Below are 23,084 nucleotides of genomic sequence, written 5' to 3'. Positions count from 1 at the left end.
GTGAAGAGACACAGGTTGTGCTTGACCAACAAAATATGGTTCTTTGCTCAATCAACATGATCATAAATACCCAAAGTCAAGAGAAAAGAAAGGGCGTGCCTGTGGGTACTAAAATGAATAGCATTTTTATAAGCAATTTATAATTATGTCTTTATTCTAATCTCTAATTGTGTCTGCTGCTGTCTGTGCACTTCCGTCTCCAAAATCCATCTTGTTTATATTCAGCAAGTTTCTTTTTTGGAAGAGTATTCAAACACTTTAAATAGCACATGCTTTAAATTTGCATACAAACAAGGCCAGATATATTGTCACTAAGAGTTCCCATTTACAAGACTAGAGAGATGGCTCAGACGGGGAAGTGCCTGCCGCACAAACATGAGGACTTGAACTGGGATCCCCAGCATCTATGAAAAAGCCAGGCATGATGGAACATGCCTGTAAACCCAGAGCTGGGGAAGCAGAAACAAGAGAATCCCAGAAGATTCTTGGCTGGCTAGTCTAATCATTTGGTGAACTCAAGGTTTAGTGAGAGACCATTTCAAAACATAGGGTAGAAAGCAACAGAGGAAGACACCTGAGGTCACTCTTTGGCTGCCACATACATACACACCAGAACACATGTACATGAACATGCATGCATGCATGACAAACACACACCAGGACATATATACACATACATGAACATGCATGCATGTATAACACACAGAGAGGGTTGGGGGTAGTTCATGCTTACAGTCCAAGGCAGTTGTGGCCATGAGATAAGTAAGAGGAGAAACAGCCAAGCCTTCAATGCCTCCAGAATGGAAAGAGAAGAGGCATTCTGGGTCCTGAGTCTGAGAACAGACAAAGAGCATACCAGATATCAAATACAGAATTAAATATAGAAATATAAATAGAATCCTGTAACACAATGGGTGGTGTTACTCGAAGACAGAATCTTTTAAAGTATGATGTATTAGAAAAAGCGCTGAATGTCAGAATTAGGAAAACCAGATGGAGTCTTGGCTCTGAAGTTAATGACTGATTTTATACAGATCCCATCAAATGCCATTCCCTGGTCTTCCTGCCTGCCCAGTAGGGCAGGTGTGAGGATCACATGGGTACCCATGTGTTTAGGAGACGTGCAATGCAGAATGACATAGTTCTGTTTCCATCTGACCTAACGTGGAGAAAGATGGAGTGGATTTTAAAAAGTATCAAAGAATTTTTGGTATAGCATTTAGGAGAAAAATAAGGAAAATAGGCACTTACAATATTTGAAAAGCTAAGATCAAGCTTCCATATGGCTCCACTGGCATCCTAAGAAATTAAATAGTTAATAATAGTTCATCATTTTTAACGTTCACCAAATGAAAATTATTGTTTCTGTGATTTGTTAAAATGAGGACCAACAATAACATCTAGTGCTTACATATATTATATAGTGTGATTGAAATATATTAAAAATATCTTCTACATATTTAAAACTATAAACATGTACTAAGCAAAGCAATCCCAGAATGTTGTAAGATTCTGCAGCACTCTAGTCCAAACAATCAACTTTGTTTCTATTTTAAGTTCATGTCCTGGTACAGTTAAAAAGCCAAAACAAAAGACTGTAACATACCTGAGCCAGCCAAAAGTTATTTCCAATTTCATCCATCTTTATCATTGAGAAGAGGTTGACATTCTTGTCTACTTGAAGTTCATTTATAGGCTCTATCTCCAACAATCCAGTGTCATCTATGATGTCAGCCGTATCAATTGTCTCAAAGTCCCATATCTTACAAAATCAACAAGAAAGTAGTTTATAGCTGGGCGGTGGTGGCGCACGCCTTTAATCCCAGCACTTGGGAGGCAGAGGCAGGCGGATCTCTGTGAGTTCGAGACCAGCCTGGTCTACAAGAGCTAGTTCCAGGACAGGCTCCAAAACCACAGAGAAACCCTGCCTCGAGAAACCAAAAAAAAAAAGTAGTTTATAATACAACAACAATGCCCCTACTATACCCTAGAGGTGAATAAATAAGAGGTGTCAGATAAGAGCGACTTCTTTTGGAGTTGTTGGCCCGTGAGGCTCCATAGACCACCCAACATCACAGGCTACTGCCATTGCCCTTGATGGACCCCCAGAATTTGATGGTGAGACCCTGTTGCTGAAGATACCATATGCTTAAGTCACACAACATGGCAAAATCAAATTGATACAGATGTGGGAGCTTCATCCCTACAAGCTAGCTTTTGTAGTGCTGAAAAGTGCTGTCCATGTTACTGGAGGAGAAAAGCAAGCATCAATCATACCCAGCTGTGAACCCTGAGAGCTATAGCAATGACTGGCCTGGGAAAACGTAGCCATTGGTGCAGAAGTAGCACAGGCATCACGGGAGTAACCAACTTTCAGGTCGGATTTAAGCCCCACTCCTCAAGATGAAACTCATACCCGACACCATTATCTGGCTAAGAGTCTATGCCTAGAGAGGTTATAGGCTCTAAGAAAGCACCTACTAGTAGTATGCAGTCAACTGGACATAGTATTAGATCAACTTCCAAATGACTCACTCTTACACCTATAGATCAGTGCACATCTCAGTCTTCATCTGCAAAGCTTTATTTTCTTTTTATTTTGATTAACACAGTGACCTATAACTGGCCAAGGTATAGGGAGTAAGAGACTGTACAATGCTCATTCCTAAATGGAACATATTACACCCATATGTCCCAGTCTTCCCCAAAGGTTCAGGGATTGTTGCAGAACATGAGATGGAGAGAAAGTAAGAGCCTGGGGTGGTGGATAGCTATAAGGAAATCTTATCCTCTGGGCAGAAGCACAGCTGCACATATGAACTCATGGCAGTTGGGACAACATGTGCAGAACCCACGCAAGCCCTAGCCAGACCAAATCCCAACACGGTGCGGGGAGTTAGGCACACAATTCCACCCCAAGGCACAAAGCTATTGGAGGTTGACAGCTTCTGGAAAAGGGAGAGACAGTCTTCTCTAAGTTGACCACCCTCCAGGGGAAGCCCATACATTCAAGAATATATGGACAGGGCAAATTGGTCTCAAGGAATTTAAGAGCTAGAAGGCCCCAGAAAGCCATGCACCAAGGGGACTGCAAGGCAAATCAGAGTTTAAGAACAGTGATGGTTCACAAAAGGTGCCATACAGGGAGATTGGGAAGCACAGGACAGAACAGCAACCCAGGAGACGTGGGGAAGGACGGTACACACAGCAACCCCCGGTACACACAGCAGCCCCCATGCACACACCTCTGAGACTATCGCCCACTTGCATTCTCACCACCAGCTTGGTGATGCACACATTTAATCCCAGCCCTCGGGAAGCAGAGGCAGGCAGATCTCTGACAGTTCAAGGCCAGTCTGGTTGATATAGGGAGTTCCAGGCTAGTAAGGGCCACGGAGTGAGACCCTGTTTCAGAAAGAATGTTCAGCATTTTCATTTCTTAGAAAATGCCCAGTGGGCGTTTTGAAAGGATGTGTGGTCACTGTTTATGTGGCGCTAAGATGAGCTTTCATTATCGGAGGCTTCTGTGTAACACCTGAAGCGCAAGAGCAAGAGATCCCTTCACAACGTTTCAAGAAAGCTTGACAAGAATGCAAATACCTACTATATGAGCAATATTTAAAATGAGTCGGTCTTGGAAATAAGTGACCATCGGTCCCCTTCGCGAAGCGGCTTATAAGACAAAACCACCCATGTGATCTGCAAGTCTTAAGTGAAGGGCTGCTGCCTTACCCTGACACAGCCGTCTGCGCCAGCGGTAATAACTTCCCCCTCGTCCAGCATTATCTGGTTAATGGGACCCTGGTGACAAGATTTCATGCCAGTTCGGCAGAGCTCCACCTTGATGAGGCTGCCTTCCCAAAGCAGCAGGTTGCCCCACTCCGATCCCGAGAGCACCTGGCGGGCGTGGAGAAAGAAGCGTGCATAAGAACTAAATACCTGTGTGTGGGCCTCAAACAGGTGAGAGCTGCTTTCAGATTCTTTTTTTTTTTAACTATAAAGTTTGAGCATTGAAACAAAGAAAAACCCAGCACCACAGATCCAACCTCCAGGGACCATGGAGGCTTGTACCTCAACCCGGATGAAATTAACTGTTCAATGGTTACAGTGACCAAATTCACAAGGCATTCTTTTCTGAACCGTTGGTCACACACAGCCGGCTTTCTTTTCCATTGGTCCTCAGAGCAGGACGTCCCCGCCCCTGTCAGCTCTTTATTTCTATGATTGTAATAGCTTCCTTCCTAGCTCATCATCTGGATCCCAGATTTCCCTCCTGACAGCCTACCAGGAATCTTATGACCACAAATATCCATTGCTTCTCCCATTTCTAACATTGCTCTCCTGGCATGCAATGACTCTGCTGGTCTGTCAGACTCCTCACACACTCCAGGGCCCAAACACGCTTTTCAACCAAAGTGTCCACATTTTCCCAGCATGTCTTAACCTGCTCCATCTTCTAGATCCCTGATATTCATTCCTGACCCTGAATATTTCCTTCTGTGGCTTTATCATTTAGAATGGCTAATGCTCCCTCACCTCCACAGAAACTCTACTGAGCTTCCAGAGACACAGTTCACACCACGCTCTAAAAAAAAAGCGACGCTGATGTTTGCCTTAACGAGTATTCAGAGTCTGAAGACAGACTCATTTAAGGTTGCTGTATAGATTTGGGATTACAATCTAACCAGCACCTAAGGCCTTGTAGCAGAGGAGGGAAGGGAGTGGTACATGCGTGTGTAGGTGCCTGTGTCCACGCGGGTACACATGGAGGCCAGAGGTCAACACCAGCGTCTTCCTTCCCACCCTTATTATCATTGTGATTCTCCCAGAGTCCCGGACTGAGCCTGGAACTCGCTAACTTTGCTAGACTGACTAGCCTAGGGTTTTTCACTTCCTCCTATATATTGTACTAGCTGATACTAGTCCTTCACTTAAATGACCAGATAATTTGGTTTCTTAGAGTAACATTTGCATGCTGGCATAAGAGAAGCGATTGCAAGTAGCACAGTGTAACTCACTCTAATAGGAGGTCCAATAAGATGCTAAAGGAGAATGGATCCTAGGTGCCTATCAGTTTAGGCAAAAATAAATAAATAAATAAATGCCATAAGAACTGTAAGAGTAAAAGTGAACTAACAATGTCAGAAAATCAACTGACAAATGGCTTTACAATTCTACAATGTTGTAGATATCTCTGTAAGATGACGTCATCTTCCTGAATGACATTCTGACACTGAAACAAAAGACACAAGATGGAGTAAAGCCTTGGCCCTGTGCAAGTCCCTTGGACTATCACGACAAAAACAAGAAAGATCATATAAATCATTATAATTCCATGACGTCATTTAAAAGTAACGGGCATGTCACTATGTTAATACTTCATATGCATAGAATACTTAGCAAAACCAGGAAATGGGGAGTACATATGGATTCCAAAACTTTTAGGGAAAATATTTTATTTCAATAGAGTTGGGGAAAGGTAAGATGAGGTCTGCACTCTATTGATGATTACGATATCTGCTATCATCAACAGTCTTAGACTATGTGGTTCATGTCCAGCTGCTATCGCTCGCACACAGTCTCACAACCAAAGAGGCACAGCCAGACTCACCTTCCCATCCGGAAGCTCGGTGTAACCCTCTATGTCGCTAGTGGTTGTTTTGCCAAATCGCCCCAGTGATCCCTGCAGCTTGAGGCCAGTGAAAGTAAAGGCCATCTCCCAGAATCTGCCAACGAGAGAGGCGAAGTCAGGTGGATCAGTCAGTTGGCTCCTTTTCATTTCCATCTGACCCCAAATTATATGTTATAAGCACCTGTAATGGCATTGAGTCATCAGACTACCATGTAGGGTCTACTTCCTCTCAGGGAACATAGACTCGGTACGCGAGGGGGAAATCTTCTGCTTTTGCAAGACCTGAATTCTAGGTTGTGCTGTTTGCTGCAGCAGTTACCAGCCATGAGTGAAAATTTTAACCAGATTGAAAGTAATTGATGGATAGAGGTGGTCTATATTATTCCAGCGAGGAAGCAGAACAAGGTGGCGTGGGATTTGGAGCCACAAACAAGATCAGGAGTAGACATTGCCTGTCAGGAAGACTGGGGTACTACTATAAGTAAAATATGCCACTGGGGTCTCAGCGTGGCTTTGGAAAAGCCTATGGAATTTGTGACCGAAACACTGTGAACTGTTTTAGGTGGAGACCAAGAGAAGGTAGCACTCTGAATGTAAAAGCCCTTCTCTTATCTGCGTTGCTGTGGGAGACCAGTCCCCTGAATCAGAATGCAAAAGGCACACTAAAAGAAACAGGGAGGCAGAGGGATACAGGAAAGGTAAGCTATTGGTTAATTTGAAAAAGAACACATATGGATCTGGAGAGAAGGCTCAGCAGGTACAAGCACTCCCTGTTCTACAAGTTATGTGTGGTTCCCAGCACACACATGGCGGCTCACCACCACCTGTAACCCCAGTTCCAAGAGACACAAGGTCTTCTTTCAGCATCCACAGGTACAGCGTGCATGTGGTACACATACATACACAGAGGCAAAACATTCATAGAATTACGTACTGGCTGGTTTTGTGTCAATTTGACATGAGCTGGAGTCATCAGAGGGGAAGGAGCCTCGGTTGAGGAAATGTCTCTATGAGACCCTGCTGTAAGGTGTTTTCTCAATTAGTGATCAATAGGGAGAGGGCCCAGCCCATGGTGGTCCTAGGTTCTATAAGAAAGCAGGTGTAGCAAGCATGAGACACAAGCCAAGAAGCAGCACAACCCATTGTTTCTGTATCAGCTCCTGCCTCCAGGATCCAGCCATGCCTGAGATTCTATCCTAACTTGATCTTGTCATTTTATATGGAATCTGGAAATGTAACCCAAACAAACCCTTTCCTCCCCTACTTGCTATTTGGTCATGGTATATAAAAACCATAATTAAGCAATAAAAACAATAATTAAGACAGCACAAAATAAAAATAAGTATTTTAAAAAATATATGTGAAATCTCCTAATTTTTTTCTTTTCTTTTCTTTTCTTTTTTTTTTAGAGGCTACAACTCCATTTTCTGAGAACACTTCAGGTTACATGGCACACACATAGAGAGTGGCAAATGTATTCTTTGGTGCCATGTTTTAAATAGTTATAAATCTATATTTGGTTTTCATATTTTTATTGTTTTTATTGAGCTATACATCTTTCTCCACTCCCATCCCTTCCTTCCCTCGCCCCTTCTACCCTTTTCTGTGACCTCCCACACTCCCAATTTACTCAGGAGATCTTGTCTTTTTCTCTTTCCTTTGTAGATCCATGTATGTCTCTCTTAGGGTCCTCTAGGTTCTCTGGGGTTGTGGATTGTAGGCTGGTTTTTCTTTGATTTATGTCTAAAAGATACCTATGAGTGAGTACATATTATATCTGTCTTTCTGGGCCTGGGTTAACTCACTCAATATGGTTTTTTTCTAGATCCATCCATTTGCCTGCAAATTTCAAGATGTCTTTTTTTTTTTTTTTTTTGGCCACTGAGCAGTATTCCACTGTGTAAATGTACCACATTTTCCTTATCCATTCTTCAGTTGAGGGCATCTAGGTTGTTTCCAGGTTCTGACTACTATGAATAATGCTGCTATGAACATAGTTGAGCACACGTCCTTGTGGTATGATTGAGCATTCTTTGGATATATACCCAAAAGTGATATTGCTCTGTCTTGAAGTTCATTGTTTCCTAATGAAACCTAATTTTAAAAACAATTCTTTTGGGGTTTTGTTTGTTGATTTATTTGTTTGTTTTTCAAGATAGGGTCTCTCTGTGTAGCCTTAGCTGTAGCAAAAAAATATCCCCAAGTCTTTGACCCTCTTAGAAAACGCCCTTGCAATATCTATTAGTTTCTTTGTCAGGCGCCAGACTTACTTGATGTGGCCCAGTCCTGATGTGGTTAGCTGCTCATCATCATCGGGATTGAAAGTGACCTTAAAAACGTCCTGAGAAAATGCTTTTGTCCTCAGGGTAGGCTGCTCTTCCTTCCAGTTCCAGATGGTTATCGTGTAATCAGGGTGACTCCCCACGGAAGCCAGCATGGTCCCTTCACTGTTAAAGTCTACGTACGCATAGGCCTTCTCTGTCCCATCTGCAAGGACGAATGGGGGAGAGAGGGTCTGATAAATAAGAGAGAAAGCTGAGCCCCAGAGGGGACACACCTGTCACCCTAGCACTGGAAGGACATGTCTAGAAAATAACAAGATCAAGCCCACCCTATGCTGTGAATCTCCTGTCCCCAAACAAAACCAGAGAGGGAGGAGGCAGAGGAGGAGGAAGACGAGAGTGCCCTTGTGATCTGTGTTGATATAAACGTGTCAAGAATCTAAGAGTGCTGGGGAGATGGTCCAATCGGTGAGGTGCCCAGTGTACAAGCATGGGTACCCAAGTGCAGCTCCCAGCTCCCAGGTTCAGCTGTCATTACAATTTTATAAGGTGAAGGAGGGGCAGAGACAGGGGGAGCCCCAGGGCTCCCCAACCAGCCAGCCTAGTAGGAATGGTGAGTTCCAGGTGCAGCGACAGCTTCTACCTCAAAAATAAGATCGAGAGCAATAGAGGAAATGCTTGGCATCCAGCCCTGGCCTTCACAAATGCATGCACAGGCAAGCACGCATCACACATACTGCATGCGTGGGAGTGCACTTGCACACGTAACCCTCCTAACAGAGTAGTCCTGTTGTGGTGGTTTGAAAGAAAAAGGCCCCCAAAGGGAGTGGCACTATTAGGAGATGTGGCCTTGTTGGAGGAAATGTGTCACTGTGGGGATGGGCTTTGAGATCTCTTTTCTGAAGCTTCACTCAGTGTGACAGTCAGCTGACTTCCTGGAGCCCTCTCGGCTCCAACACCACGTCTGCCTACACGCTACCTTGCTCCCCTTCATGACCTTAATGAACGGAACCTCTGAAACCGTGAGCCATCCACAGTTAAGTGTTTTCTTTCTAAGAGTTGCCATGGTCATGGTGTCTCTTCACAGCCATAAAAACCCAACTGAGACATGCAGCTTTAGAATGGATGGCAAGATTATAAAAGGAAGGTGAAAAGTCCCCCCCCCCTTAAAAAAACATATATTTCATCTTGTGGAAGAAAGAAGTCAAGCACAGAGAGCAAATCTGCAATAGTAAATTAGGTACAAAACTTTTGGCTAACTAAGATAGGATAGATAATTAAATAATTTCTCCAAATTTGCCAAATACAAATGGACTGGATAATTGTCCTTTGTTTGTTTTTGAGACAAGGTTTATCTGTGTATCTCTGTCTGTCCTGGAACTCCCTCTGTAGACCAGGCTGGCCTTGAACTCACAGACTCCTGACTCCTGCCTCTGCCTCCAGGAATCTTGGGGTTAAAGGCATGTGCCTCAATCACCAGGCTTGGTAACTGTTCTTATTGTGTATTAGTTTTACTGTATTAGAGATAAAAAAAACTTTCTTTTTATTTAGACATAAGGGGGAAGTGTGGGATATTTGTACACGGTGTGAAGATATGTCTTTGCCAAGGCGCACACTGATTGGTTTAATAAAGAGCTAAATGACCAATAATTAGGCAGGAATTCTGGGGACGAGTACTCTGGGAAGAAAAATGGCGGAGTCACCAGCCAGATGTGGAGCAGCATCATGAGCAGCACAAAGATCTGAGGAAATGAGTCACACAACAGGTGGTAGATTAGAATAAATGCGTTAATTTAAATGACAAGAGCTAGTGGGACAAGCCTTCACTAAGGCCAAACTTTCATGATGTATAAGTCTCTGTGTCACTATTTGGGAGCCAGCAGTACAGAGAAAGACTTGCTATAGATAGAACTCAATCTACAATTTTCAATTTGTCACTGAAAAACTCCCAAAGTGACCACTGACTCCTGAAATTTATTACGCAGGAAACAGAACCAACTTTAAGGCGACAGGCGGTTAGTGCTCTGTGTCTCCTTCACTGGTTTGTAACTCAGCTAAACAGCAGTACAGACGCTATTGTGTGAACAACACCAACACCACTGGGATTCCTGATCAGGTGACTTTACGGACTGTGTCCTGGCAGACCTAGGTGGGCTTTATCCAATCAGCTGGAAGGTGTTGAAGAAGAAGGTATTCTGCCTGGAGACTGCCCATGAACTCCTTCCCAGGGATCTCCAGCTTGTGGGGCTGATCCCCAATTTCCAAACTTATTAGCTATGACAGTTATAAGCCAATTTCACCAAAAAGATTTCTTTTCTACCTCTCGCTGTTGTTTCTCTGCTAAAGCTTGGCTAATTCTGGAGTCTCAGCCATTTTCTGGCCACCTTCACGTGGATGGTTTTAAAGACACCCCCCCACACACACACACACACTCACCTCGCAAGATTCTGTAGGGCCTCAGAGAGGGATATTCATAGATGATAATCTTTGGGAAACTGCCCTTTTCAGCGACTATGAAGTAAGTTTTGTCAGGATGAACCTAGGAAAACAGAATCTCTCTAAAATATTAAAAGGAAATTTTCACATTGATAACCCTATCCATGCAGTACTTAGTGGCTGTTATCATATAATTGGCTAATTGGACTGTACTTCTATCTAATTTTTTTTTAAAAAACGCACATCTGATAAACACTTGATGGGTATGATTTGAACTGAAAACTAAAAGAAAGTAAAAAAAAATAATAAGGTTGTCCTTGATTAAAGCAATCGTTTTTCATGCTACAAGTACTGACTTCATAGTGAGAATGGCGGCTTCAATCTCCAGTGTATGTCAGAATCTCTTGGCGGATTCTTCAAAAACATGGATCTGAAATCCCCCACCCAGTGTTTCTGAATTCACATTTATGTTTATTAACGAGTGCTAAGCTACTGCTGGCCTGGATGGCTGTGTGGGAAGAGCTAAACAGGGCCAGACGCCAAACCCTGTCTAAGTCATTGTAGTTGCATCCAGAAACATTCACGGGATGTGTGTTTCAGCCCGTTTACTACCTGAGGACGGGCTTACTTATATGGACAGAATTAACTTTCCTAGCTGTTCTGAGAAGTTGCAAATCCAAAACTGAGGGACAATATCTATCAAGGGCGTTTGTGTGCGTCATCCCCTGGTAGAAGCTGGAAGGGCAAGAGAGAGTGAGAGCTAAGAGGTGTATATGAGGGGAGTATGTGTGTGTGTGTCTGTGTGTGTGTACATGCGTGTGTGTGTCTGTGCATGCTGGATCTGCTCTCATAAAATCCCACCATCAGCTGACACATTTCCTCCATAAGATGAATATACTTGTGCCTAATCACACTTATTAGGCCTCACCTCCCAACAGTAGTGCATTGGGGATTAAGTTTACAGTGTATAAACTTATGGGAGGAAGCATGTTCAAGCCTCAGCAGTGAGGAATTTGTGTCCCAGTGGGCATTCTAGCCATCCAAAATAGCTAAGTAAATAAATAAATGGAATACACCTTTAACAAACTCACCAGACATGACTGCAAATGTAAGAAGAAAGAATTCTTACTCACAGAATTGATGTGGGAGTCTTCTGTTTTGTGTTGATTTCATTGGTTAAATAAAGAAACTGCCTTGGCCCTTTGATAGGACAGAAAATTAGGAAGGCAGAGTAGACAGAACAGAATGCTGGGAGAAAGAAACTGAGTCAGGCAGTAGCCATGAATCTCCCACTCCAGACAGATGCAGGTTAAGATCTTTCCTGGTAAGCCACCTTGTGGTATTACACAGAATATTAGAAATGGGTTAGATCAATATGTAAGAGCTAGCCAATAAGAGGCTGGAACTAATGGGCCAGGCAGTGTTTAAAAGAATACAGTTTCCGTGTAATTATTTCGGGTAAAGCTAGCCGGGTGGCAGGACGCAGCCCGCTGCTCTTCACAACACAGAAGAACACGTAAGAAAGTACGGCATGGATGAAGTCTTTGTGTCATGTTTATATTGATAGAAACTGGCTAGAGTTTTATACTCCTTTGTTACTCTGGCTAATTGGTAAGCCAAATATGCAGAAAGCATGAGGAGCCAAGGAAATAAAGGTAAAATAAAAGTAGGCTCCCATCAGAAGAGACTGTTCATACACACTGCGCTAGTCTGCGTCTGTTTTCAGCTCCTGACTGCAGAGTTTAGGAGATGGAGCCTGGGTTAGGATACTAAGGGGAGCTTCTGCTACCCAGACAACACTTCGGCTCCCTTTCTTCCATTCCTGGGGACTGATGACCTATAATAGACGGGCTGATTCCTGCTGAAGCTGCCTCTTATCCTATGGTGATGCCTCTTTATGAAAATATGTCTCTTGCTTTCTAAGAGATTGGAACATTTGCTGGACCTCACAGTCCAATTAACATACAGCTTAGGGTTACATAAGACTGACATTCTGCTGTGTAGCCAGCCCATTTGCTTAACCCGCTGTTAGGATAACAATGCAGTAACTAACCTTACTTGTCATGGATTTCCTACATTACCTATACAGACACATAGCTGTAATCTTAATATATGTACAGAGGTGGTGTGTGTGTGTGTGTGTGTGTGTGTGTGTGTGTGTGTGTGTGTGTGTCTGTGTGTTATGGTGATAATTTACTGAAAACAGCAAACAAGTCTAAAGCGACCTTGTTACAATAAATATCCATCACAAACATCGAAAGCAGCATGAATATATGAATATAGTTTCTGGGTAGCGGTGTTTGCAGTGCATCTGGGTATTTGGAAGTCAGTAAAGTTTTATCCCTTGTAAAACCCTGTTAAAGATTTCTGTGAAGGGGCTGGATAGATGGCTCAGCGGTTAAGAGCACTGCCTGCTCTTACAAAGGTCTTGAGTTCAATTCCCAGCAACAACATGGTGGCTCACAACCATCTGTAATGAGATCTAGTGCCCTCTTCTGGCCTGCATGCAGATAGAATACTGTACACATAATAAATAAATCTTTAAAAAACCAGATTTCTGTAAAGTGTCCTCGTTCAGTCCTCATGTGATACTTTCTGTTATGTTCAACAGAAGGGAGAGTGAAGCCCTTTGCTGGAGACAGACAAAGCAGACAACAGGCAGGGACAGAGACAAAGATTCAGACTCACACAGGTTACAGACAGACCAGTAACCATAGCTACAGAGAAAGGGAAGACACAGGGAGGGAAGTGGAGAATTCAAATTTGCATCACTCTTGGTCAAACTCCTCCAAAAGAAAGCCTTTGAATTATTTCCTAATTCAACATCATGATTACTTACATGCATCTCAGTAAAACTATCATGTGCATATATATAAATATATATATGTGTGTGTGTATATTATGTGCATGTATACGTATGTGTATGTATAAGTGTGTGTGTATATATATATATATATACTTTCTCTAGAAGAAGTTAAAGCAGGACAATGCAAGTTTAAAGCCAGCCTGTGCTACATACTGACTTCCAGGCCAGCCTGAGCTACATACTGACTTCCAGGCCAGCCTGAGCTACATACTGACTTCCAGGCCAGCCTGAGCTACATACTGACTTCAAGGCCAGCCTGTGCTACATACTGACTTCCAGGCCAGCCTGAGCTACATACTGACTTCCAGGCCAGCCTGAGCTACATACTGACTTCCAGGCCAGCCTGAGCTACATACTGACTTCCAGGCCAGCCTGAGCTACATACTGACTTCCAGGCCAGCCTGAGCTACATACTGACTTCCAGGCCAGCCTGAGCTACATACTGACTTCCAGGCCAGCCTGTGCTACGTACTGACTTCAAGGTCAGCCTGAGCTACGTACTGACTTCAAGGTCAGCCTGAGCTACATACTGACCTCCAGGCCAGCCTGAGCTACATACTGACTTCCAGGCCAGCCTGAGCTACATACTGACTTCCAGGCCAGCCTGAGCTACATACTGACTTCCAGGCCAGCCTGAGCTACATACTGACTTCAAGGCCAGCCTGAGCTATATACTGACTTCCAGGCCAGCCTGAGCTACATACTGACTTCCAGGCCAGCCTGAGCTACATACTGACTTCCAGGCCAGCCTGAGCTACATACTGACTTCAAGGCCAGCCTGAGCTATATACTGACTTCAAGGCCAGCCTGTGCTATATACTGACTTCAAGGCCAGCCTGTGCTATATACTGACTTTGAGGCCAGCTTGCACTACTCATCAAGACCCTATCATTAAAAAGAAAGAAAGAGAAAGAAGAAAAGAGAAGGGCTTAAAATAAAGACAGCTGAGCATCTTATGAGACCCCCACAACACCCTGCATGCCACTGGTGCCTAACTGCCAATGTGGCATCCACAGAAAGACCGAATAGGGCTCTCCTGCCCCTCCCCGGCTCACCCAGGTCACTAACTGCTAGCATACCCCGATGGCACCGATTCCTTGACCACTGCTACTCTGCAGGTACATTTGCTCCTTGGTTCTAAAATTCAGCAGGACCAGCTGGTTCCCAGCGATGTACAGCAGGGTACTGGAATCCAGAAGCTGTAGGTTAGCTCGTTTTTTGCAGTCATAGCCAAAAGAATGTCTGAGGTTAGGCTGCTAAGGAAATTAGTGAGGCAGATCAGCCATCTGGAACAGGATGAGGGTTTCAAACAATGGAGTCCGCTTTTAAAATCAGTATTCTTTTAAAACGATAAAGATTTGAAATAAATCTTTACCCCAAAACTAGGAATCTTCCTATGGATCATAAAGACAATTTTATTTTTAAAGTAAGTGAAAATGCTTATAGAGCAATTTAGCTTCTACTTTAATTTTTATGAAGGCAATCCTGTGATCTGGGGATAAGCAGATAGCCTTTCTAAAGAGGTATCATTTTCCTCTGTACCACAAAAGCAGAACCACACCATTAATGTGGGGCCAAGTCCGCATCTTCACCTTTGAGTCGGCTAGTCAAGTTTGTTCAACAGTAAATATTATTTTTATTTTTATTTATGTGGTGTGTGTATGTGTATATGAGTGTGGGGGGTGTGCATATGTGTATGTGTGTGTGTGAGTCTGTGGGGTGTGTGTATGTGTATATGTGTGTGTGTTTTCTCATCTTCCACTTTGGGTTCCAGGGACTAAACTCAGGTCATCAGGCTTGTGTGATAAGTGTCTTTACTCACTGATCCATCCGCTAAAAAGATTTTGTAGGCCTCTTGGTTGATGTTGAAAGGAATTTAAAATTCTGGTATGTTGGAGCAGCTGCTTTTGTTTATTGGGTTGGGACTGATAATCCGACTCTTGTGCCTAGAGTAAGATAGTGAGAGGAAAGGGCAGCCTCCTGAAAGCCATCCTCCGACATCTCTGCACACGCCCTGACACACATGGGAACACACGCGTGCACATGCACGAACACACGCACTTGCGTGCACACACACATAATAAAGGTAAAAAACAAATTTAAAAAAATTATGACATATGTGAAAATATAATACAAATTTTGATAATATACTGGCTGTACTAATTTTTAATTAATACAAACAAATTATTTTAATCAACTAATATAAGACACACAAAATTATATAAATTTTTCTCAGGTTTTTGATTAAATTGCTGTATACATAAATATATGTATGTATGAATGTGTTTATGTCATAGAAAATTGTGTTAATTCAAAATAGAAGTTTAAAAATCTAGGTTACATAAGACCTTGTAATTTACATTATATTAGTACATTTAAACTCAAATTAAAAGAACACAAGACAAAATAACAAAGAAACTAGATGAGAGGAATCTCTGACAACCTTTAGTATCACAGCCGTGTGTAAGCAGACAGAGTCTTTATAAGAGCCTGTTGTTGAGCTCCGACGTTCAAGGATCAAGGGAATGAGCAATATTATTTATTTCTTGAGCACTTGCTTGGAAAAAGAAATTAATTCTTAGAGGGTCCACTTATTTGCATGAGATTTTATTGTGTCCAAAAGACAGAAGAGAAAAACTAAAAGGACGAAATTTCAGACTAGAAGGTAATTTGGGGGCAGAGTAGCTTAGTCACACCCAGGATTGAACCCGAGTTCAGAGCTGCATTCAGACAGTAAGCACCTCATCTCCCAACTACAGCCTTCCTGAAAGGCCAGCCACAGTGTGGGTCATGTGGGAGCAGCCACTATCCGAGTGAAAGCAAGCTGACATCATAATGGAAATAATTCCTCTAATTACCTTCTCACCCACATACCATCCTGACCACAAACAGAACACTCTCGTCAGGCCCCTCCATTTTTACCTATCTTCACAAACCAATCAAAACTGGCCATGCCATGGATGATCTGCTCAGAGTTGACTCCCATAACTCTTCGGATGCAGGATGGGGAAGTGAGATAAGAAAGCAATGATGTCACTAGACAGGTGCTGGCAAAGAAAGGCCAGCCTGGAACAAGAAGAAAATGGCAGTAAGAAGTTCGTCATGCTGGGCGGTGGTGGGTGCACACCTTTAACTGCGGCACTCAGCGGTCAGAGGCAGGCGGATTTCTGTGAGTTCGAGGCCAGCCTGGTCTACAAGAGCTAGTTCTAGGACAGGCCTCAAAGCTACAGAGAAAACTTGTCTCGAAAAAGAAGGAGGAGGAGGGGGAGGAGGAGGAGGAGGAGGAGGAGGAGGAGGAGGAGGAAGAAGAAGAAGAAGAAGAAGAAGAAGAAGAAGAAGAAGAAGAAGAAGAAGAAGAAGAAGAAGAAGAAGAAGAAGAAGAAGAAGAAGCAGCAGCTCCACAAACTCCTTCAATCCATATTTCATCATCTCATGAACTGGTCCATCTGTGCAAAGAGCATCCTCAAAACATCATCATGCTCTAGGTCTGCCATCAAACAAAACATTTAGTTTAAATTAGGATCCCCTGTCCCCCCCCCTCCCATCCCATCCCCTACTCCCGACCCATGCCACACTTTTTACAGTTTCCTAAGACAAAGGTTGGTAACTTTTTCTTTGTAAGGCAAGAAGTAAATACCTTAAGCCTAGACCAAATGTGCTCCATCACAACTACTTAAGCAGCCACAGACAGAGTGTAATGGTGTGTGTCTGTGCTGCAATAAAACTTTATTTACACAAACAGGCTGGCGGCCACATTTGCTCCTGGAGCTATAGTTTGTAGTTTGCAATGAAACCCTCCCACATTATGAACACATAGCTGGAGTGGATACTGAAGCGTAAGAAAATCCAGTGGGATCTTTGCTTCTGGAGTCACATAGGGTGTGGAGACAAGCTCCTCGTAGTTGTAGAAGAAGCTGTCCGATATCTTCTTCTTTATACTCTCCTCGGCATCTTCTTTAATTTCTGGAGGAGGTTCCTGAGATACTAAAACAGGAAAATACTTTATCTAAGAAGAGTACGCATTGAACCCTAAAATTGTATTTCACATCAACAGGGGTAACGTGCAGTCTGTACTAGCAGTGACAGCAACCACTGGCTTCATCATTGCCTCATGCTGCCAGACCTGGGAGGAAGAGCGGACAGCTTGTGAACGTGTAGGAGATGCTGAGTCCTGCCCACAACAGGGGGACTTGGAGAACTCTTCACTAATCTGAGACACGGCACTTCCTTGATCACTTTATCCCCTTATCAAGCACAAGACTGCCTGACATGGTCCTCAGAAATACATTCTTTTCTTTCTGTTCGTAACACATGCCCACACCCTGCAGACTTTCCGTTTCTTAGATAGATAGGTAGCTGTTGAATTTGTCAGAGCAACTTGCCCTTAAAGCCGTGACAAACACTGGGAGAAAGCTCATCACACTTACAGCTGGTCATCTGAATAAACTCTTGAAATGAGCTGGTACTTTGTCCCAAGTCTTCCAAGTCAAAGTCATCATCGAGATATGATTCTTCCTCATCAGTGTATAGGTCATCTGTGGTGTCTTCTGGAGCTTCTTTGGTAGATATTAAAGACAAATTGTTTTATCAATTTCACAAAGTTTTAATTAATGTTCTTACTTCCAAAGTAACTAAAACCTCTTACTTGTTTGTGCCTTAAATGCAATGAATTTTTAAATTCAGAATTTCCTAGGATTACTTTCTTGCATCAGTCTTAAACTTATACAAAACCCAAAAGGCCTTTTTGGTGGGTTCATCTCCATTTTCACTTCATTCCCAGTTGATTTCTCTTATAAGAAATCATAACAATATATCCTAACAAGAAAGGATAAATAGTGGGCTAGCATGATGTTGGCATACTGTTACCATAACTCCAACTACCATTGGTAGAGGATCTGCCATGTTGAGGAGCCGTAATGCTATGTAAGAGTAAGCTCTGAGTGTGATCATTTCTCTCCAAAGTAAAATCAAGCAGATTAAATTAAAATATTGGCTTCAGAGTAAACTAATGAGGAACGAGAATCAAGAATAGAAGCGGCCGCAGGCATAAGGCAACATTCAATTCAAATCCAAACATGGACATGCTTAAACTCCATAGCGTCAATCACGTGAAACTCTGGACTGGGGGGCTTTCGGAAGAGCAAGGAAGAAGCAGTGAGTGCACCCAAAAGTGCCTAGTAGATCTGAGATGAAGCTGAAGGACAAGGTCCAAGACTAATAAATGAGAGCTCATCAAGTCGATGAGCTGGGCCGCAAGACGGAATTCCATAGGATGCACACATCTGGATGAAAAGAAGCTCTCGAAACCAGAGAAGACTCGGCTGCACTCACAGAGGCACTGGAGAATGACTCCCTGTGAACACCAGAGCGCTTTCTCCTGATTGGTGCAACCCAAAGGCTGCTTCCTCACCTATCCCATTTGCAGCCTGTGAAATTCTCCATATCTCACCCGGTTTAATTCCCAAATAACTCATTTAAATGGGCTAGAAGAAGCTGAAGAGATGGCTTGGTGGTTGAGAACACTGACTGCTCTTCTAGAGGACCAGGGTTTGATGCCCAGCACCCACATAGTGGCTAACATTGTCTGTAACTCCAGTTCCAAGGGATTCAATACCCTCTCTTCTGGTCTATACAGGCACGGTACATATGTAGGGCAGGCATACATTCAGGCAAAGAGTCACAGACATACAATAAAAATAAGTAAGTAGGTTAGAAAATGGAGACTCTGAAAGGTGTAACATTTTTCTCCAAAGTCAAGCATCTCCCAGCGGTTAACTCGGGACTTAAAACAAAACTCCCACTCTCTTTCCACTATGCTGTGCCCAAAAGTCCACTAAAAACGTGATCTCATGGGGGAAATTGAGAGTGGGTATTCAGGCAGGTTGTTATTAACATAGACAGCTGCCATTTCTTTCGCTATTCTGCGACAGGGTCTAATGTCACCCGTTGGGTCTCAAGGCGACAGTTGCTAAGGCTGAGGGTGAACCAGAAGTCCCGATCTTTCTGCTCCCATCTCTGGACTGGCTGGGATTACACTTCCACTTCAGGCAGTGCTAGGGATCAAACCCAAGGTCTCTTGTATGCTAGGCCAGTTCTCTATCCACTGACCTAAATCCAGAGATCGTGCTAGGAGCTGGGTTAGGAAAAAAAAAGCATAGCTGTTACTGCTAAGAAACAGAAGAGTTTGTAAGGGAATTAAGCAGGCAAAACATTCCTGTCTATACACCCAGAGGGCACTCTTACAAAACCATCTTACCCAAATTTGATAACAATAAAGAGTATAGTAGCATCCTTACATACGTTTTGAATCGGATCTAGAAGAATGCTTGCCGTCGCTCCTTGATCTTCCCCCATCAGTGTCCTGGTCATCTGGCTCCTTCATGTCTTCTGTAAGCACAAAATCAGAGAGCGAGCATAATGCCAGAACACAGAAGTTAACAGATCTCCGCACAACGAATTCCACCAGCACCAAGCCCCCTTTCCTCCGAACGCATCCCCGCTAACTCTCCCACCCTTCTTTTGGTGGGTTCTTCCTCTCCTTTTCCCCTTCCTATTAGTGAACCCCCTCAGGTTACTGATCAGTTTCACTTCAAATATATTTTTTGAGCACACCTGCTGTCTCAAGTCTTACACAGTGCACTAAGTTACCAAGGTGCAGGGAAAATATACGGGTGGTCTTGAGCTTCAGAGAGATTATGGTTTGGAAACACAGCATCCAGCAAGCAGTAGAAATACAGAGTGCTACCAGAAATGGAAATGAAAAGTTGAGGTATTCTGGGAATGTGGAATAAAAACGTTAACTTTTGTTTGAGGGAAGAAAACAAAACTTTTTGTTTTGGTTTAGGGAAGGGGCGTTTGAGACAGAAATGACGGCTATGGGTTGGCACAGGCTGGGAAAAATCATGCGAGGCAGAGAATACCTCCAAAGGGCTGAAGCTAGCCCACTAAGAAGAGCCGGAGCCATGTATTCGCTTACGCACTGTTTGGACAAAATTCCTAGCAAGCGCAACTTAAGGAATGACGGCCTGATTCTGATTCACAGCTCGCGGGTCCAGTCCGTCATGACAGCAAGAGCTTGGAACAGCTGATCACACCCAGGAGGCAGAGGACTTGAGTCCTTTTTATTTAGTCCATGGCCCGCATCCCGTGAAATGGTGCCATCCACACTGAAGATGGGTCTTCCCACCTCAGCAAACCTGGTATGAAAATCCCTCACAGCTATGTCCAGAAGTTTGTTTCCTGGAGATTCAAGATTAACCACCACAAGAGGGGGAGGCATGCGAAGAGGAGACAGGCTGCTGAATCACATGGGAGTTTCATCTGTAGGAACAGCCATACTGTTCTCTCCAATGGCTGGAGGACTATACGTTCCGATCAGCTGCATATAAGCAGTCCCCTTCCTCCATACCTTTGCCAGCTTTTATACTTATTTTTTTCTAACAGCCTTTCTAACTAGGCAGAAATGGTAATAGATAATTTCCTTGAAAAAAAGAAAATCAACATTCAAGGTGTTGGAAGGAAAGTGAACCCGTTCTCTAGGTGCTTGTGATGCAGTCTCATAGCTGGTGAAACAAGGAATTTGTTTACATAGGCTCCTTGCATTCCAGGCCCCATGGCTTTCTGCAAAGCCAGGAGTCGGGCAGTCAAGTACCTCCCAGTGACTTGAAGCACAGCTTTCTCTTCTGCTCTCTGCTAGCCGAAAGCTTCATGAGGTCATTTTCTATCTGCTGCCTTTCTTTTCCTAGACACACACACACACTTTTTTTTGTTTGTTTGTTTTCTGAGACAGGGTTTCTCTGTATAACAGCAATGGGTGTCCTGGAACTAGCTCTTGTAGACCAGGCTGGCCTCGAACTGACAGAGATCACCTATCTCTGCCTCCCGAGTGCTGGGATTAAAGGTATGCACGGCCACCACCCGGCCTCCTACATTTATTTTTAATATGCTATAACTCAGTGGTTTTCAACCTTCCTAATGCTGTGATCCTTTAATACAGCTTCTCATGTTGTGGTGCCCCCCAACCATGAAACTATTTTATTGCTACTTCGTAACTGCAATTTTGTGACTGCTATGAATTATAATGTAAGTATCTGTGCTTTTTTGGATGGTCTTAGATGACCCCGGTGAAAGAGCTGTTCAACCCCTAATGGGATCGCGACTCGCAGGTTGAGAAACACTTACATAACTGAATATAAACTAGATAATTCTTTTAAAAAATAGGCCTAGTAAATTTACTCATAATTATTAGGTAGGAAAAAAATGACAAGGGGGATACTCTGCAAACATATTGGACCCACAAAAAAAATACAAGGACAGAAACACCCCACTGCTTTCCATGCCGTCAGAAGTCATGTATTCCTCACACGGCCAACACTACCACGAAATAAAGATTAGCATCGCAGGTCCAGTCAGTGGCAGGCTGTGCAGCATATGGAAGAAAATTCTAGAACCCAGGGGCTCCACCCAGTAATCTGAACTAGCAATAGGAAGAGGAAAAAAAACCAAACATACAAACAAAACTCATCCTAGCCTAGGATCATTCTTGTCTCTCGTGAGGAACACAGGGTAATGGAGGATTCAGAAGATGCACGGGAACAGGCCAGGTATAAGAGACTCCTGGAATCCATTAGCAGGACTTCTGACATGGAGCAAAGTGGTCTTTTTTTTTTTTTTTAGGGCTTTTAATGTTTGTTTTGGTTTGCTTCGTTTTAGATCAAACAGATTGGGAAATTACACTTTTAACCTTATGGAGGTTTTGAAGCCAAAGAGAATTGTGTCACATTCCAGCTTGGGCAACAAGCAGGGTTCTTAATCTTTTGGTATTTGTATACGTACATGTATATGTAGATGTATAATATCTATAGTTACCATTTGTCCCTGTATATGAATTGTACATATATGTGTATGTATGTGCTGTATGATGTTTACAGTTACTATCTGTCCCTGTGTGTGTATATATATGGTGCATAATATCTATAATTCTCAACCCTGACTACACTTTGGAGTTACCTGAACAAAGCCATAGAATTAACAGGCCAGGCAAATGTTCATGCAGCCAGGTATAAGAATTAAGGCTAACAATGAGGGGTTTGTATGAAATACACAGGCTTCTCACATGAGGTAGTTGGTTTCACTAGCAATACTACGGCTCTTCTTTAACACTGGTGAAACTCAGTAAATACGATCAGAAGGTAGGCACGCTTCCATGTACCATTGTCCTGGCAATTCAATAGGATGAGGAGAAACACTACCTGAGCCCAAGAGTTCAAGGTCGGCCTCTGCCACGTAGAGAGAGCCACCTGTAAATAACAGGACCAAAGGACAACTTAACACAGTTCTCACATCTTTTGGGTGGTAGGGATGGGGCTCAGGGAATCTGGCATGCAGTGTCCATCTGGCGGCAATTCCTTTACCTGCTGAGTCACCTCAGTGGTCCAGAAAGAGCTTTCCCTAGTGCAGTACCTAGCCAATGAAGGGGGGCACATTCACATCTGTAGTAGTCTAAGGTGTTGGCCAGGCTGGGGATATTGGCTTCCAACTCGGTCTAACTGGGTTTAATATCTCTGTGCTCACTAGTCCCATCTTAGAAACGCGGTGCCTACGTCATAGACCTGAGATCCGCATAGTACATCTAGGGAGTCGGGCAGCAAAGCGTTGAGGGCGGGGTGTGACTCCAGCAGAAGAGCACACATCTAAAAGTAGATGAACAGCATCAGCTAGACTCAGTGGGCTTCAAAATAAAATAAGAAGAGAACAAAGAGTTGGCTGAGTAGGAAGGGAGACACGGACCTGCGAAGTTAGGGGAGGGGTGAAGATGAACAAAACACAGTGTATGAAATTTTGAAAGGATAAAGCAGAATGGTAAGTG

The 23,084-nt window shown here is 43.4% G+C and overlaps 1 protein-coding gene across 1 annotated transcript in view; it reads right to left on the bottom strand.

The window, feature by feature from the left end:
* Positions 1 to 23,084, bottom strand: part of Cfap44 (cilia and flagella associated protein 44) — a 79,657-nt gene that overhangs the window by 53,044 nt on the left and 3,529 nt on the right. Inside the window, exons 2-12 of the mRNA XM_075963435.1 lie at positions 19,517 to 19,603; positions 17,644 to 17,772; positions 17,047 to 17,200; positions 14,296 to 14,458; positions 10,351 to 10,453; positions 7,903 to 8,119; positions 5,612 to 5,726; positions 3,733 to 3,897; positions 1,607 to 1,762; positions 1,252 to 1,299; positions 734 to 833 (exon numbers count right to left, since the gene is read on the bottom strand). Of these exons, the coding sequence (XP_075819550.1) occupies positions 734 to 833; positions 1,252 to 1,299; positions 1,607 to 1,762; positions 3,733 to 3,897; positions 5,612 to 5,726; positions 7,903 to 8,119; positions 10,351 to 10,453; positions 14,296 to 14,458; positions 17,047 to 17,200; positions 17,644 to 17,772; positions 19,517 to 19,598 (1,432 nt within the window). The 5' untranslated portion in view covers positions 19,599 to 19,603. The remainder of the gene's footprint in view (positions 1 to 733; positions 834 to 1,251; positions 1,300 to 1,606; positions 1,763 to 3,732; positions 3,898 to 5,611; positions 5,727 to 7,902; positions 8,120 to 10,350; positions 10,454 to 14,295; positions 14,459 to 17,046; positions 17,201 to 17,643; positions 17,773 to 19,516; positions 19,604 to 23,084) is intronic.

This window comes from Microtus pennsylvanicus, chromosome 1, assembly GCF_037038515.1.
Source record: "Microtus pennsylvanicus isolate mMicPen1 chromosome 1, mMicPen1.hap1, whole genome shotgun sequence".
In the NCBI taxonomy this organism is placed as follows: Eukaryota; Metazoa; Chordata; class Mammalia; order Rodentia; family Cricetidae; genus Microtus; species Microtus pennsylvanicus.
Note: the sequence above shows the minus strand (reverse complement) of the source record. Positions and strands in the feature narration are given on the sequence as shown.